General features: G+C 48.7%; 2 protein-coding genes across 5 annotated transcripts in view; one reads left to right on the top strand and one right to left on the bottom strand.

Moving 5' to 3' along the window:
• Window positions 1–718: 718 nt before the first annotated feature.
• Window positions 719–11,403, bottom strand: Ssrp1 (structure specific recognition protein 1). 3 transcript variants are annotated; one of them, XM_036184633.1, is made up of 18 exons: window positions 11,007–11,099; window positions 10,554–10,729; window positions 9,953–10,138; window positions 8,179–8,284; window positions 7,716–7,906; window positions 7,382–7,612; window positions 7,156–7,259; window positions 6,942–7,070; window positions 6,448–6,669; window positions 5,722–5,794; window positions 5,608–5,616; window positions 5,197–5,335; window positions 5,024–5,069; window positions 3,423–3,552; window positions 2,344–2,514; window positions 2,134–2,222; window positions 1,442–1,628; window positions 719–1,211 (listed from the first exon to the last, which is right to left on the bottom strand). In XM_036184633.1, the coding sequence occupies exons 2-18, from the start codon at window positions 10,605–10,607 to the stop codon at window positions 1,140–1,142; spliced, it is 2,139 nt and encodes a 712-aa protein (XP_036040526.1). In that variant the 5' UTR covers window positions 10,608–10,729; window positions 11,007–11,099; the 3' UTR covers window positions 719–1,139. The 3 variants fall into 3 exon arrangements, with proteins under 3 accessions (XP_036040526.1, XP_036040527.1, XP_036040528.1); XM_036184634.1 differs by lacking the exons at window positions 5,608–5,616; window positions 11,007–11,099 and adding an exon at window positions 11,207–11,403; XM_036184635.1 differs by lacking the exon at window positions 5,608–5,616 and having other exon boundaries at window positions 11,007–11,098.
• A 1,224-nt stretch (window positions 11,404–12,627) lies between these two features.
• P2rx3 (purinergic receptor P2X 3) overlaps window positions 12,628–16,339 on the top strand; it is a 34,540-nt gene continuing 30,828 nt past the window's right edge. For both annotated transcript variants that reach the window (XM_036184636.1, XM_036184637.1), the window contains exon 1: window positions 12,628–13,381. In XM_036184636.1, coding sequence (XP_036040529.1) covers window positions 13,263–13,381 — 119 coding nt within the window. In that variant the 5' untranslated portion in view covers window positions 12,628–13,262. The remainder of the gene's footprint in view (window positions 13,382–16,339) is intronic.

Below are 16,339 nucleotides of genomic sequence, written 5' to 3'. Positions count from 1 at the left end.
TGATTCAGACTTAGGCGAAACTGACGCAATTTTACCCCAGCGCCACCGAGATGACTGCCTAGAGAGGAAACCACCCTGGAGTGCTTTCCCTAAGCCTACACTGATTACAGCACCATAGAGCGCGGGCAGCACGAAAGGAACCGTTGGCGGACTGAAGAGGCTTCCTGTTACACCTGAATCTCCCTGGGAGGGCATGCGACGTGGCCACCCCACGTAGATAAATTCAGATTGAGAGCCACAGTGGGAAGTGGGGTAGCTTTTTCCCCTGTGTTATCTTTTTAAGATCTCTTTTAGATACAGTTCCCAAACACAAAATGTTGTAGCCCCCCCTTCTTCAGAAACACACACACCTCATCCTTCTGACTCAGGTTTCCACTCTCTACATTAGAAGGGAAAGTCGATCCTCATTCTATTATCTCAAGCCTTGTAAGACCCTTGACTCCTAAGGTGATTAAGGATGGAGCTCAGAACTAACCCCCACTCCCACCCCCGTGCTGGCTAATGGAGTGGAACCATGAGAGGCTTTCTAATCAGATCAGCACCCATTTCTTGACTCTCAGGTAGCACAGTTCCACAGACGAGGGTGAAAACCAATGCTTGTCCAGCCGGGAAGAACAGGATGTACCTAGAGACTTGCTTCCCAGCTGGGCAGGAAGAACCTGCCCAGTAAGGATAGGAGGGTAAACACGTGTAAAGTGGGAAAGGAGACTTAAGGACATCGTTTCCAAAGTCAGTTCCATTTATTAAATTGACTTCACAGACCAGAAATACAAAATAAAAGTAGAAATAGGCCCCTATTAGGAGCTACCGGCCTGACTTCACACGACCCCTTCGGCAGCCACTTGAACAAGACAGGAAGCAGCTTTATCCCTAGTCGGGAAACTGAGATGAGGATTTGGATCCTTCAACGCACTGTGAGCAGACAGAACACGCTCCTACCCAGGCTTTCCCCAGATTATAAGGAGCCATCCTTGCAAAGCAGTAGAGGTTAGGTGTTTCCCTCGGTGCCTCAGAGAAGTGGAAGCCACCAGGAGCAGTTACTCAGATGGCGCAGAATCCAAGGACTACGTGAGAAACTGGTACCAAACTGAGTAGGAAGCCTGGAGATGGGACAGGGCAAGGACAAGAATTTCCTTCCTCTAGTCATCAGATCCCGAGGCAGAGTCCTCTGAGCTTGGAGGAGTACTGGCTAGTTCCTCTTCTTCAGAGTCCTGAAAAACCAAAGGTCTCTTAGGGTAAAGGTGTAATGTCCTGGCTACCTTCCCCACCACTTTGTGGTGAAGAGCACCGAATGCCTGGTTCCTCCTGCTGACTCCTGCATTCATCACAACCTCAGAAACCCACCTGACCACTCTAACTCATTACTCTGATAGACCAACCACACCCCCATGTCACCCACCTCCAGACTCCCATGCCCCTCAACCCCACATTCCTGCCGTACCTCACTCCGTCTCCTTTTCTTTTTGCTCTTGTTCTCTCCTGAAGAGCTCTCATCACTGGACACGAATTCTTTGCTCTTGAAGCTCTCACTTAGCTGCCTTGATGAAGACTTGGATGATGAGCCCCTGGAGGGGGTGGATTTTTTTTCCATCTTTGCTTTTACTCTCTTTTTCTTCTTAGACTTGTCCCTAGATTAGGAAAATGCAAAAGCAGCCAGGCCATTAAGCTCCCCATAGTGTCAGATAAGCCACACTTCTCCTGGCTGTAATGAGGACTTTTCCAAGTACTGGCTCCACTATTCTCACCATGGGAAATGAAATGTCAGCTCCGTCAGCCCAAAGTGCACCAAAGGAGAGGATCATACCCAAGTACCCCAGAAGAACCAGGGTCACAGCCTGAAGCAACCCATGCAAAACTTACCTGACACTTTTGTTTTATTTCAAAGCTCATAGAGATTGTGAATTAAGCTTCACAAAGATACATTGAACTTTCCCATTACTTCAAACTCATCTAGGAAAACGGGACACATTATCTGCTAAGCCCACACGTCAGCACACCACTAGCAATGGTATAAGCAGCACTCCCTGCTCTGCTGCTGTCAAAAACATGTACCACAATTCTCAATTCTGACCGGGAAAACAACCTGCTAAAAAGGCAGCCAGCCACTGTGGCCACTGCGTTCCTGACACTCACCTCTTAGAAGACTCCCCTCTTCCTCCTTCATATTCCTTCATGGCCTTTTCATAGTCCCTCCTGGCGTCCTCAGCCTTGCGGTCCCACTCCTGCGGTCACAGACAGCCACTCAGACCGACGCAAGCAGCCACATCTACAGCTGTTCCAAGTGCACAGCCTGCACCCCACACAAAGCCCTCCTCTCCACCCCTCCATTCCACCGCTACTTGCCTCCTTCTTCTCTTTGGACATCCCCTTCCAGATCTCGCCTGCTTTCTTAGAAAGATCTGTGATGCTGATGCCAGGGTGATCTGACTTGATCTTCTCTCGGCTGGCATTAAGCCACAACATGTATGCAGACATAGGCCTCTTAGGGGCATTTGGATCTTTGCCCTTCTTCACCTATATGAGAAAGAACCCAAATGCCATGAGCCATCCACATCTCACAACTATCCCAAGTTTTCCCAAGGAAACCATTGTGGGGAGGAGATGCACAAAGAACTAAACAGTACTGGGCACACAGGAACAGGTTTAAGGTCAGGAATGGCAACTTCTTCCTTCTCCAAGAGATCTCCTCGGCAGAGGCAGGATGTCTCCTAATTCGGATGCAGAGACTCACATCTGTCACGGTGCTGAGAATAAGTGACAACTGAGTGCTCAGTCCTGAACAGAACATCTCTATCACCAAGGCCCTGAGGACATAGCTAAAGAGGTGAGCAGGGAGAAGACAAGAGCCAGAGAAAAGGGCGGAGTGCTATGAAACACTGCCACCCAGATACAACATGGCTGTTGTGACTGTCAATAGCCCAATACAAGACTGGGCCCTGATATTCTCTCATAGGTGAGAGGCACCCACGAGGGCTCACCCTTCCTAAGGAGCTCTATGCAGTTAATGTCCAGTTGCTAGGAGAAGATGAATCATTTTCTTTAGCGGTGCAGCCACTGGTAAGATTTTACTCATGCTGTACAAGCAATCCTAGCTAAACTCATCAGATACAGAGCAAAGAGACGAGGTGTGAACGTAAAAGATGGATTAGTTAAGAAGTTGAAGGAGGCAACAGAGGGGAAAGGGGTATGAATAGAATCACAGCACACTGAATGTATTATAAAATTGTCAAAATATTAAAATTAGAAAAACGAATAAAAAAATCCAGATCTTCTAGAAACAGAGCATCTCAGGACCACCTACAAGATACCTACCAAAGCCACACTCGCCTACAAAGGCAGCACAACCAACAGGCTGGCTGTGAGCAGGAGAAAGGAAATGAGACACACACTGACACTCTCCCAATCTGGAGGCGAGCCTGTACCTCTGAGGTCTTCCTGCGGCTCTTGCCATCCTTGGCCATCTTGGCCCTCTTGAGCTGTTTGCGCTTCTTCTCTTCCCGGTCACTGTCACCCTCGTTACTGGAGGAGCTGGCAGAGGCGTTGCTGTCAAACCTGCCAGAGTAAGGCTTAGCCTCAGGAAAAGACAGCAGGATACAGACCTTTTCTTCTGTTTTGTTTCAAGACAGAGTTTCTCTGTATAGCCTTGGCTGTCCTGGAACTCACTGTGGCCCAGGCTGGCCTTGAACAGCAGAGATCTGGCTGTCTCTGCCTCCAAGTGCTGGGATTAAAGGTGTGTGCCACCACCCAGCCAGAAGTCTTGAGAAAGAAGTAAAAGGAATCTAGACATTTGCCCAGAAAGGCCAAGGGAGTAAGCCCCAAGGACAGCCTCCACCACTGCCACCCCAGCTTCCTGCCTTTCACTAAGATAACTTCACATCCCTTCTCCAGACCCAGCCACCACAAAGGGTTATTTGTTGATTCAATCAGTGAAAAACAAACGTTTCAGTGGGTTCTTCTGCTCCAAGTCAGGTAGGTTCCACTCCACGTCTGCCCTTCAGCACACAACACTGTTTCCAGCTAGCTTGCAGCATACCAAGTCATCTACCTCATCACCCTATTTAGTAAAATCCCCTTAGTTTACACTACAGTCTTTTCTATAAGAGACAGCCCTGAAATGGAGCAAACCAAGCTTCAACTGAAGCTAGTCCCTGTGCCTGACTATACCCGACTCTGCTGTTCAATAAACCGAATCTCCTCTGAACACACAGCTGCCTACACCTGCCTATTGCTGAGAAGTTCCCAAGGCACTTACTTCATCAGCATCTGTGTCTTAACCTTGGTGAGCAAAGCTAGTGGGCTTCTGGAGGACATTCACAATTTGGTTTTGAGTTTGCTGCCCAACCTTTCTGGATCAACAGTCCCAGTTTTCTGCAGGGATCACCCCAACTGCAGGGTCTGAGGCTGGTTCTGGTCCATTAGAGCCCTGAACATATTATCTCAAGCTCAGGAAGGCAGTTGACCAGAGACAAAATGTCCACTTTGCTGTTTACCAAGACATGCGTCTGGGTGTTAAGCTATCCACATTCGGAGGGACATGGAGCAAACTTTCTAAGAATAGTAAAATCAGAAGCAAGAAATAGATTCCTCACAACTTCTGAGCACCCAGATCCAGTAGTGTCTAAGGTCAACTACATCCCTACACTCTGCAGTTACATAAACTTAAAAATCAAAACAAAACATAACAGCACAACCCTGTGGAGGCAGTTTGAGTCACTTTCTGAGAGGACAGTCAGAGTCTTGACTGATACAAATGATACTGTTACACTATGACTTGCAAGTGAGGACTCCCAGCATGCATAAGCACTAGCTCTCCTTCCCATTCTCTTTCCATTTCTCTGGTTTTAAAGCATGCTATGCACTAAGAAATTCCTTGACACCTTGACAAATACTTTCATGTCTCACTTCACTGGCGGTCACTTTTCCATCTTGGACCACTGGCTAAGACTGGGGCATGATAAATACTCAGAAACCCTTAAATGAATAGGCCACAAGCTTATTCCTGTGAGGTCCAATCAAAACTCACTCCTCTGCCACATCGTCTTCCTCTTCACCAGGGTTGAAGGACTCATCTAAGAAAGAAAACAGACATCGTCAACTTCCACTCTGGTAGGAGGCCCATCCCTTCCCCCAGACACCCAGCCCAGGCCATAGGGTAGAGCCTGACTGCCCCAGGCCCCAGCACAGAGGCTAGCCCACCAGTTTCTTCTCCTGAGTCATCACTGCTGTCATTGGCATTCTCCTCCCGGATCTTGCCCTCCTCCTTCATCCTCTCCAAATAGGCATCATGCTGGTCTTCATCAGAGTCAGCATAATCATCATAGCTTGGGTTCATGCCCTAGCCAAGGAAGAGATGAGTGTCAGCCATCATGTGCAAGCCAGAACTTCTGAGCACTCAAAGGCATTTCCCCACACCTGTGAAATCAGAGCAGCAGCTCCCAGGAGCCCCTGAGCAGGAATGTCCTCACAGCCAACATGCAGGGCCTACTAAAGTGAGTTAATCCAAGCCCCTCCCTTCCTGGCCCCACAAAGGCTCCTAAGAGGCTGCATAGACTGATCTAAGGCCATGCAGAGAGAACCTGCTCAGGAAGGGGAAGGAGCCACACGCACCTCTTTTTTCTATAAGGGTAAGAAGAGAAGAAAGAGTGAAAAAGAAGCCGCCAAGTCTCTGCTCCTTTCTCCTCTACAGAAAGAACGGGAGAGGCACACCCTTCCCACAGATACCTCTTTCAGTCCTCTGTTTTTGATGTTGAGCTTTTTTGCATTAACAAAATCGAACAGCTTTCCATACTCCTCCCTGTGAGGGGAGATAAACATCATCATCAGCTGGTTAGAACCAAATCAGGTAGACTAAATCATGAACAGATACTGACAGGCTAAGAGGGCTCAAACTCAAGACCTAGGACTCCAATTAGGGTAGACACAGCCCTGAAGAGTTATGGGACAGAAAAGGCAGGCAGCAGCAAACAGGCCCAGAGCAGGGCATTGTGGGAAGGGAGGTTTTTATCTTTTTACTGGTCTGCATTTCACCCTTTGCAGGGCTGTTATGAGGATTAAACACAAAGATGTTTGTAAAATGTTTAGCTCACAGCTGAGTGTACTCAATAAACATTAGCTGCTGTGTTCCTGGGCACAAAGCTCATTCCAGGAAAGAAAGAGATAATATTTCCACCATCAGGGGAGTAGAGGAGAATGAGCTAGAACCAACACACACAGCTTTCATAATATAAAAATTAACTTTTCTAAGGACAGGAAAAAAGAATGACCCATACATTTCCAGAGTCTGAGTACTTGAAAGACCAGATCTCAGAGAAACTGGAAAAAAAAATTCAACTTGGCTAGAAAAGCCCAATCATGGGCCCAGAAAGGACCCGAGGCCAGGGTGAGCTTCCCTGCAGAGGTGGGATGGGATCAAGCCAACCAGGAGGTAACAGGAGGGGCGGCTCTTACCTCTCGATGCTGCTGAAGGTATACTGAGTGCCCTGCTTGGTCTCGATTTCAAAGTCGAAGGAACGAGTGGTCGTGGTGCCCCGGGCAAAGTTGACAAACGAGATCTCATCAAAGCGGATGTGCACAGGGGGCTTGTGCACATAGATGAAGCCCCGCTCCAGGGGGTACAGGAGTCCTGAGCTGGCCTTGTAGGAGCAGGTGATACACTGGGCCCCTGAGTGCCTGGTGGAGGATGCAGGGAGCCTGGTCAGCACCGACCACAGCAGAGCCAAAAGGCGCATGTGGAAGCAGCGACATGAATGCCCAGGCCCTCAGAAGTCACTCCCGCTAAGGTGCTCTGAAAGGGGGCTGACAATTACAAGAAGTACACCCAGGCTTCAACTCAAGGGTGCCCATCACAGCAAAGGTTTTATTAATTACTAAGGCAACAGGACATTTCCCATCCCAGCCCACCTCCATCCTCAGCAGGTCAGAACTTCAACCCACACCCTTACCCTTGGAAATTGCCTGGGACTGTGATTTTACGGTTTACAAGTGCTTTCATGACCCGGCTGACCATCTCATAGAGAGATCCTGACATGTTCTTGGTAAGCCGCCCCTCAAAGCGCTTCTCCACTTCTTCCCTATAAACAAAGACAGACAAGGACCAATGGCAGGCCTGCTCTCTTCCTGGACAGTGGCAAGAAACAAGTTCATGGAGATACTTACTCATTCATGTTGAGAGTCAAGGAGATGTCCTCATCCTTGGAGAAGAGGAGGATCAGGAAGTGGTAACGGGTTTGGCCCTGCTTGATGGGGGGATCCAGGCTGATCTGGTAAGGACAGTGGACAAGGCTGAGACCCAGATAACTAAACAACACAGAACTCTAGGCATCAGTAACCTCTATCTACTAAAGACTTTGGCAAAAACCAGGCACCCCAGGATTTTGCTCACCACAAAGAACATCTGTCTTTGATCTTTGTGGGGCAGCAGGAAGAGACGGAGAACTGTAGTATAGGGGATCTTGTAGTCAAAGGTCTTGCCATGTAGGTGTAGAAAGGTAGGGTAGATCCGGATATCGTAGCGACCACGAGGAGTCAAACACTGCAGCTCCCGGAAGATGCAGATGGCATCTCCAGTGGCCTGGATCACATCTGCCTTTGAAAGAACGTTCTGGGCAAAGGCCTGCAAACACACATGGGTAATCAAATAGCCAGCCTTTGCTCCCAGGCCAGCCAGCCAAAGTCTACTCAGCCATATCCAGCGGCCCAACAAGCAGAAGCCTCACCTCTACCGGGTCCACACCATCTTCCTGAGTAGGAGGGACATAAAAGCGCACCTCCATGAGAGACACTTCAGCATCATCGTTCTGGTGGAATTCCAGGGTCACCTCATTCTTGCCTGTGGTACACTGGGACACATTGCTTAGGGGTATCTCAAAGACTGGCTGATCACCAATGTCAAAAGAAAGCAGCTGTCCTGTGAGGAAAGAGCTATTCAAGCCACAAACTCCTCCCCGGGAGAGTCTGCAGCAGCATTTCCACCAGCTGAGTTCCGTGAGGACAGAGGACCAGAGGAACTCTGTTCACACCGTACCACGAGCAGGCACAGTGTCTGAAACACTATACACGCTAGACAAATACATGCTAAACACACAAACTGGGAATCAGAAATTAGATCAGAGTTAAGCAAGGTAACATCTGAAGCCCTTCAGCCCACCTTCTCCCCAAACCTCAATCTTCCTCACTCACCACCAAACTTCACTGTTCCCCAGTTCCAGCCTTTCACACACAGATCCTTCTCCATTAGCTCAAGGCGATAGTGAGTTTTGAAGAAATCAGAGAGTTTCTCAAACTCCTGTAAATTGTAAGAAGAAAGTGCAAACCCTCTGGATCTCAACACAATTTCAAAGTCCTGAGACTCTCTAGTTCAGAAAAAGTTCAGCAATATATCCTTTATCAGACGCCAGAGCTAACTCAGCACATCAACTGGGAAACTGTTTAAAAACGATTTTACTTGGTTACTAGAAGCTGTTTCTGGGACCCAGACGCCCTCAGACGCTCTCACGGATGTCCTTCTTCCAAGCCTCTTTCCTTCTCTAAACGATTTTTGTTTGTTTTTGTTTTTCCCAGACAGGGTATCTCTGTGCAACAGCCCTGACTGTCCTGGAACTCACTCTGTAGACCAGGCTGGCCTTGAACTCAGAGATCCTCCTGGAGTGGTGGAATTAAAGGCGTGGGCCACCTTTGCCCAGCTTCCTTCTCTTAACGTTTATGTTTAAAACCTTTTTGTTTTGGTTTGGTTTGGTTTTTCCAGACAGGGTCTCTCTGTGTAACAGATCTAGCTGTTCTAGAACTCACTTTGTAGACCAGGCTGGCCTAGAACTCTCATAGATCTGCCTGCCTCTGACTCCCAAGTGCTGGGGATTAAAAGTGTGAGCCACTACCACCCAGGCTACTTAAAATAATGATAGAGACATGATAGCTCAGTGGTTAAGAGTCCTAGCAAAAGACTTGGGTTCAATTCCCAGTACCCACATGGTGGTGGCTCACAGCTGTCCGTTACTCCAATTCCAGGTGATCCGATGCCTTCTTCTCTGAGCTTTGAGGGTACCAGGCATGCACATGGTGCACAGGCGTACATGCTTAGCAAAGCCTCATATACATAAAATAAGTTTTTGTGGGTTTGTTTTGTTTGTTTTTTGGGTTTTTTCAAGACAGGGTTTATCTGTTTAGCCCTGGCTGTCCTGGAATTCACTCTTAGACTAGGCTGGCCTCAATGCCCCTGCATACGTTAAAGGAATGTACCAACACCAACCAGCAAAATAAATAATTATATATACACATATACACATAGCACGCCCCCCCCACACACAAAAAAAAAAAAACAGGCTAGCCAGGCAGTAGTGGCGCACACCTTTAATCCCAGCACTTCAGCACTTGGGAGGCAGAGCCAGGCAGATCTCTGAGTTCGAGGCCAGCCTGGTCTACAGAGCGAGATCCATGACAGGCACCAAAACAACACAGAGAAACCCTGTCTTGAAAAACAAAACAAAAAAACAGGCTAGGAGAGGAGTAAAGGAGCTTCTATTCCCAGATATATGTATCACACCTTACCGAGTTTTTAAACTTTGTGTAGATGCTCATTTGATGAAAATGGATATTAAAACCAAGTAACTCAAGCAGTTCAAAAATGGAAAGAAAAAAAAAAAAAAAGAAAGAAAGAAAGAAAAAGAAAAAAATCCTAGAGCACCAAGCTAAGATTCTGAAGCAGGACAGAAGGAGCAAATGGAAACCATTACCTAAATTAAGATGTTAGAAAACCTGGTACAAAGAAATTCCCAAGACATGGGCACTGAAAAACAGAACACTAGTTTCTTGTTCAATCGTCTCCAGCAGCCCTGCTCTGAGCAGCCCAAGTGAGCAATGACATGATTATCAGAACACCAACTGTCTTTAGAAGATTAAAAACAACCAAGGCAGGGAAGTTACAAAAGGAGAGGGTCAGGGCAGCAGGATCTCTCACCGATTCTCGGAAGCCATCATACTTGTAGACATGGCCATTCTTTGTGAGCAGTTTAAGTCCGTGGCCCAATGCCACCCGGCGCCAGATGCCTTCTGTCAACTCCCCGGCCTGGACATTGTCCACTTTGCCGGTCTTGCTGTTCTTAAAGATGATACCCTGGCGGCTCAATCGTAGCCTCCCATCATTCTGCCCAAAATACAGACCCAGATTCAGAGCAGGATACAGTGTGTTAACAGGTTCACTTTACCCCTCCCCCGTGTGAAGCTGCAGGCTGGCCAGATTATCAACGGAAAAGCAACAGGTCAAGTGGTAAGATCAAGGCAAAAGACACAAGAGGCACCAACTCTAGACTGCAAGCTTGACTCTGGCACCCAGAGCCTTGTAAGGGCCCCAGTTTCCTGGTTTTTAACACAGGAGTTTAGGACAGAACTGCACGTGCAATCTCTTCAAACTCAAGATCACAACTCGAGACTCTGCTGCTACTTTTGCTTGGGGAGAACACCAGATACACTATTTCCAAAGTAGTAGTCAGCTGAGCTTTGTTAATGGACACGAACTCTTCCCAATCTCTGCCTTTATTAAAAGCCCAAGCCATTCTCACCATGGACCCTTTCACCTCCTGGAAGATGTCGTTGAACTCCAGTGTCTCTGCCATATTCACCTGCCCGTGGTGGCCTGAGCACAGAGCCCTAGGCAGCACCAGAGAAAACGAGCCCTTTTCTGGGAGCTGTGCCCCAATTCCTGGTTAGGTGTGCAGATGTTCAGCGGAGTGGGAATCTGAATTCGGGAAGGAGATTGAGAAGCAAGTAAAGACGCCACCTTACTCGGCTCACCCATGGGTAGTTGTGCCTGGATTGGATTGTCTCAAGTTCTCCACGGCCCCGGGAACTTACAGACCGGCTCTGCAGCGTTCCTGAGGCCAAGGCCCAGGACCCTAGGTGCAGAACGAGGCCTATAGTGGCGTTTACACCCCAACCCGACACCCTCTCGGGACGTTCCACCGACAGGCAAGGCAACTATCGGCGGAACCCCGGGACCTGCTGAGAGAGCGCACCTCCACTCCGCTCAGAGGGTAGTGTCCGGATCCCAGCGAACCCACCACCCCGAGGCCTCCTGGACCCACGTTTCTCCCCCTCCTTTTAATATGGATTCGCCCACTGCCGGCGAATTTGAACGCGGAACGATCCATCTCGAGCGTCCCGCGGGGGAGCGGGGCCCATGCACACCCGGGACCCGGGGATCGCGACCACCCACCTCTTCGAGCTGCAGCCTCGCGACGGCACAGGGCGGGCGGTGGGCGCAGGGGGACGCGGGGGAGGAGGTAGGGGTGCGGGGGAGGGGAGGCCGGGGAAGGTTTTCCCGCGTGCGCGGTCCCGCGTCCCGCCACCGGAAGTCGCTCACAGACCATAGAGAGGAAGACCTGGCTAGAAAGACACTACTCGGGAGGACCAACGGGACTGTCGCCTAGAGTGTCGGTACCCCCAGGCTACTAAAAGCGAGGGTCTTGCTGTGGAATCCCACGCGGCTGAATTCCTAACTAGGAAATGGGAGCTCTCCTTAGAAAGTTACAAGCCGCTCTTCTTCAAAGCGTAGATTCCGAAGAGAAATTATGCAGTTTTGTCAGGCTTTCAGGGTTTGTTTGTGTGTTGGAATCGTTCATGTCCGTCCCTCCTGTAAAAAATCTGGGAAGGAGTCCGTCGAGCAAGAAAAATACAGAGCTGTGGCCAGAATTGACGCCCCCACCAGCTGCAAAGAGAATGCGGATGTCGGTGACTGCCTATTTACCCGCTGTACCCTGGCAAGTGGATCGGATCCTTTCTGCAATGAGTTCGCCTTCCACCCCCAACACCATCCCATCCATATCCCTAATTTGTGGGTTCTCGGGAAGAGCCTGGCAGATGGCCGCATTAAGTTCAAGTGCTGGTGTCAGATTTACCTTTGAGCTAGGACTTACTTGAAACCACATCAGCCTGAGTTGGCAGAACCCGGATGGCCTCACATAGCACCGGGGTGCATCTTGCAAAATCTGAAGCCGGGTCTGAAAGAGATGCTTGAGTTTATCTCGCCCTGCAAAATGAGGGTTTTACAGATGAGAAAAGTGAGACCCACGAAAGATTTGCCCAGGGTGTCAGTGCGTTGTCATCACAGCTGGAGCCTAGAATTCAGATTCCTTAACATCAGCCTTTTATCATAATCATGAGAATCCAACTTTTAAAGTAATTGCCAGCATGTGTGTAAAGGCAGGATGTTTAAACTCCCGGTTTTCCTGACAATCGTTGCACTGACTTGCTAACTTGGTCCTGGGATATGAGATAGTCGAAATGCATTCTTGCCATCTAGAATTTGTGACTTTACCCACCGGGTTAAATACTGCTATTGCTAGCACTATTTAGCTAAGTCAAATGGCTTAAGACATGTAATGAGAATCTATTGTTAATGCAGCAGTTTACTAAGAGTTGAGGAAACTATTGAAGATGGTTAGAACAGCCCCAACCTTTCAGGAGCACAAACCCTAACAAAAGAGTCGAATAACCTGGGGATAAAAAGGAAAATTCGACAATTTCTGTACAATCAGACGAGTTTCAACCTCTGCTGCCAGCTGGAGTTAGAAATAAGTGACTTTCCATGTTGCAGTGATACAAATCTGTAATCACAACACTGGAGACTGAGGCAGGAGGATTGTGAGTTTGAAACAAAACAACACAGCAAGTTTGAGACCAGTTAGGGAACATAATGAGATTCTGGAGGGCAGAGGGGGAGATGGTAGGAAATATGTGACTCTTCTCCCAGGAGACCCAGGAATCCTTTCTCCCCCATTTGTGCTATTAGGTAGAAGTCGGCAGACACACAGAATTGGAGTTCTTGGCTCAAGCAGATCAGCTAACTCAGGAATGGACCCTTACAAGGGGCTTTGGAGACTACGAAGCAGCTGGTGAGCTGTGGGAGAGACACCGCATAAGAGAACAGAATAGAAACAGTAGACAGAGAGCAGATAAAACACGAGTCCCAGAGGGCCCGAGCCAGCTGCATCCCAGGCAGTCTGGAGCCCGGGATTGGAGACCCCACCCCTGCTGTGACATCACAGGGGTGTGGAGTGAAGACGAATAAAAAGGAGGTCCACCCTAGACTGTTGGCAGCCAGAGTGTCAAGAGGAAAGAGAGACTAGGCACTGACTGCAGTTGCCTGGCTTACAGGCACTAGCTCTATTCCTCAAGTCCCACTAAGCGGGCCACTCCAGGCCTTGATCTCTTTCTCCCTGAGGTCGTCTCTTTGGTCTGCCCTTCTGAGTGGCTGTGAGCACTTTCTCAGTATGAACTGTATATCAGACTTCTTCACCTACGAGACTACCAAGTCGGTGGTTGTGAAGAGCTGGACCATTGGGATCATCAACCGAGCCGTCCAGCTGCTGATCATCTCCTACTTTGTGGGGTGAGTCCTTCAGGTCCGGGGATAGGAGGGCTACCTGATGTCCTTCCCTCCCTCTCCCAAGACTGCTCGGCAGCTTTGATCTGTGAGAGCCATGTCCTGGGGATTGGCCTCTGCCACTCCCATCCAGTCCTGTCTTCAGGTGGATGATTTTACCCAGTAACTCTTCCAGGGCTGGACAACGATTCTAGACACATGCTCCAAGGGTAGGTTCATTCCCTGGGCAGGAAAGGAACCATATGGTCCTTCCCAAACTAAAAAAAAAAAAAAAAAAAAAAAGGCGCGCGGGGGGGGGGGGGGGGGGGGGGGCGGGGGGCTCCTCCCTACACTTTTCCCTCAATGGAGTCTTTGGAGTCTCAGACACAGGAGCACAGGAAGGAGGGAGGGACTGAAGCCAGGGAGATGGACTGATGTTTTGTGGAAGAACCAGCGGGGGAGAAAAAGAGGAGTGCTGGGTTTATGTAGAGTTAGGAATTCCTTCCTGCCAAGGGCTAGATGGGGAGAGGTGAGAAAGGCAAGAAGAGACCCTTGTTGTGGGGGAGTAGAACAAAGGAAGGACCTGCCCCTCCAGGTAGAGAGAGGTTCGGATACAGATACATTCACAGAGTTGCCAAAGAGAAAAGTACCTTTTCTGCCTTAGTGTGGGGTTCTCCCCGCAAGAATGCAGAAATGATACTCATTGTTAAAAAGCATAAGTTCTTCCCTCTAACACACACACACACACACACACACACACACACACACACACACACGGACTTGAGCAAATAATGGCTGGGAGGAAAACACAGGTCTGTCCTTCTTGTGGTCATTTCTACACACTGGTCGGCACCAGGAAATGCAGGCAGAAACCTCAAGGGGTTTCTTTCCTGGCTTTCGGGTCTGTGGTCGCTTGCTGTTCCTTGAGACAGTGAGTCTGTTTATGAAAGACAGCAAGCCACTGACTAGGTCATGAGTTAATTCAGGCAAATCGAAGAATATGTCCTGTGTGCATGTGGGCTGGAGCTGAAAGGTTGGAGTAATGTGGAGAGGTTGGGTGTGTGGAGAGATGGGCAGATGTGGTTTTTTAAAGTGATTTTTGTTTCATGGGTTTGAAGAAGGCCAGTAAACTTTGGTATTCCAGTATATAACAAGGCCATATAGCCTTGTGAGGACATCAGAAGGAATGTAAGCTGTGGAGTAGGATTAAATGTCCTTGAAACTACTTTCCAATGTTGTTTTGTGAGAGACCTTTAGAAATGTTCCATAATTCTGTCTCCAAAGTATGGCTCAAAATTGGTTCCTTTTTGTTTGGCTAGTTTGTTTGGTTTTGGTTTTTTAAGACAGAGTCTTCTGTATCCCAGACTGGCCCGCAATTTACTACATAGGTGAAGATGACCTTGAATTCTTAATCCTCGTAGTGTTGGAATTACAAGTGTGGGGCAGCACATCCAGTTTATATGGGCAGGTTGAACACAAGGCTTTGTGCATAGTAGGTCATTACTCTACCAATTGAGCTACATCCACAGCCTCAGAGTTAGTTCTTAAGCCTTCTATGTTCACATATACATTCAGCACCTTAATTGTTGATGGTCACGGGATGGCATATTGGTCCAAATGAGTACAGAAGCTTTTTCAGCACATTCCTAACCTGGCCTGGCTCTCCTGGCTCCAGGCAGGACATTGATGGAAGACAGAGACAGACGTCTCCTAGACTAGCCCCCCTTAGCCCTGCACTGCCCTTGGCTGCCCCTCATCAGAATCAGATTGAATCCTTCAGTGCTGGGGGCTTGAGTCCAGCTTGCTCAGGGGAGCATGAGAGAGGCTCTTTGGCATCTTGATACGCAACCCCATCCATCTACCAGCCTGACAGTTCCCTGTGGAACAGTGCCTTACAGTTACATCAGCACACTCGGCAGCCTAGCCCCCTGGCCCAAGCTGTTTATAGGAGCCTAAACACCACGTGACTTCATGAATCCATTGTGATTAATTTAGCCAAAGTGCATCAAGTATCTCTTCATGCCAGGCATTGTGCACTGAGGGCAGAACAGTGGACAGGAGCAGACAGGGTCTTTATCCTGTAAGCATCACACCTGTGAATGTGGCAAAAAGTGGATACTAATCTAATGATCCCCACAAGCAATTGCAAAGTTTTAATAGTGTCTACAATACTCGAAACACCAAAAGTGCTGCTACTGTAGAGTCACTTGGCTTCATCTGGAAACTGAGCGGGAGTTTTCTAGAGATGGCATGTTCAACCTAGGTTCTGAAGGATGGGTAGAAGCAACCAGATGAACAGAAGGATGGAAGAAGTCCCAAGGCAGAGAGCCCACCTCTGTGACAAGATCTTGGTCTGTGGGAGGAAGAAAAGTTTATGGGAGTAGAGGCTAGAGTATAGAAAGACTCCTGGGAGCCAGAGGCCAGACCTGGCATGCCACAAGCCCCTTTGTTTTCACAGGAGAGGGAAGAATGACAGGGGCATGACTGACGCTCTCCAACCCATGCTGAGGTTGAGTGCTGTGATGAGATCTGAGCTGCTGCCCGGGTGTGCAAGGAGGAAAGGAGTAGAAGTGGGTGGGGGAGCCTAAAGAGAGGGGGAACACTTCGAAGACTCGAGAGAATTGGGAAGGGTTTTCATTTTTCTTAAATATATTTTATTGTATTCGTTCTGTGCAGTAGTGGAGCATGGACATGTGTAGAGGTCAGAGAACAACAGAGTTGGGGACAGCGGGGAATCCGTTCTCTCCTTCCACCACGTGAGCTCCAAAGATAAAATTCAGGTCCTCAGCCTGGACAAGCGCCTTCACGCACTGAGCCGGCTTGCCTCTGTCCCTTTAAAGGGTGTCCAATGACTTCTGTGGCACTTCACTGGTACCTGAATCTTTTCCCTATTATTTTCTGCCAGGGAGACAGGACACTTCCTTTACCTAGGAAGTGTGTGACGTGAACTAAGCATTCATCTTATACACTCACAGCAATACACTT

The sequence above is a fragment of the Onychomys torridus genome, chromosome 4 (genome assembly GCF_903995425.1).
Source record: "Onychomys torridus chromosome 4, mOncTor1.1, whole genome shotgun sequence".
Taxonomy (NCBI): domain Eukaryota; kingdom Metazoa; phylum Chordata; class Mammalia; order Rodentia; family Cricetidae; genus Onychomys; species Onychomys torridus.
This window is presented reverse-complemented; position numbering and strand designations above follow the sequence as displayed.

Bases quoted from the DNA above. Each gene is read 5' to 3' on its own strand.
- Ssrp1 (XM_036184633.1), bottom strand. From the start codon at position 10,607: ATGGCAGAGACACTGGAGTTCAACGACATCTTCCAGGAGGTGAAAGGG. The intron at 7,613-7,715 runs GTGAGGCTTCTG...GTGTGTTTGCAG, and splicing joins ATGGTGTGGACCCGGTAGAG to GCCTTTGCCCAGAACGTTCT. The intron at 7,071-7,155 runs GTAAGTATCTCC...CTTTGTTTATAG, and splicing joins TTGACTCTCAACATGAATGA to GGAAGAAGTGGAGAAGCGCT.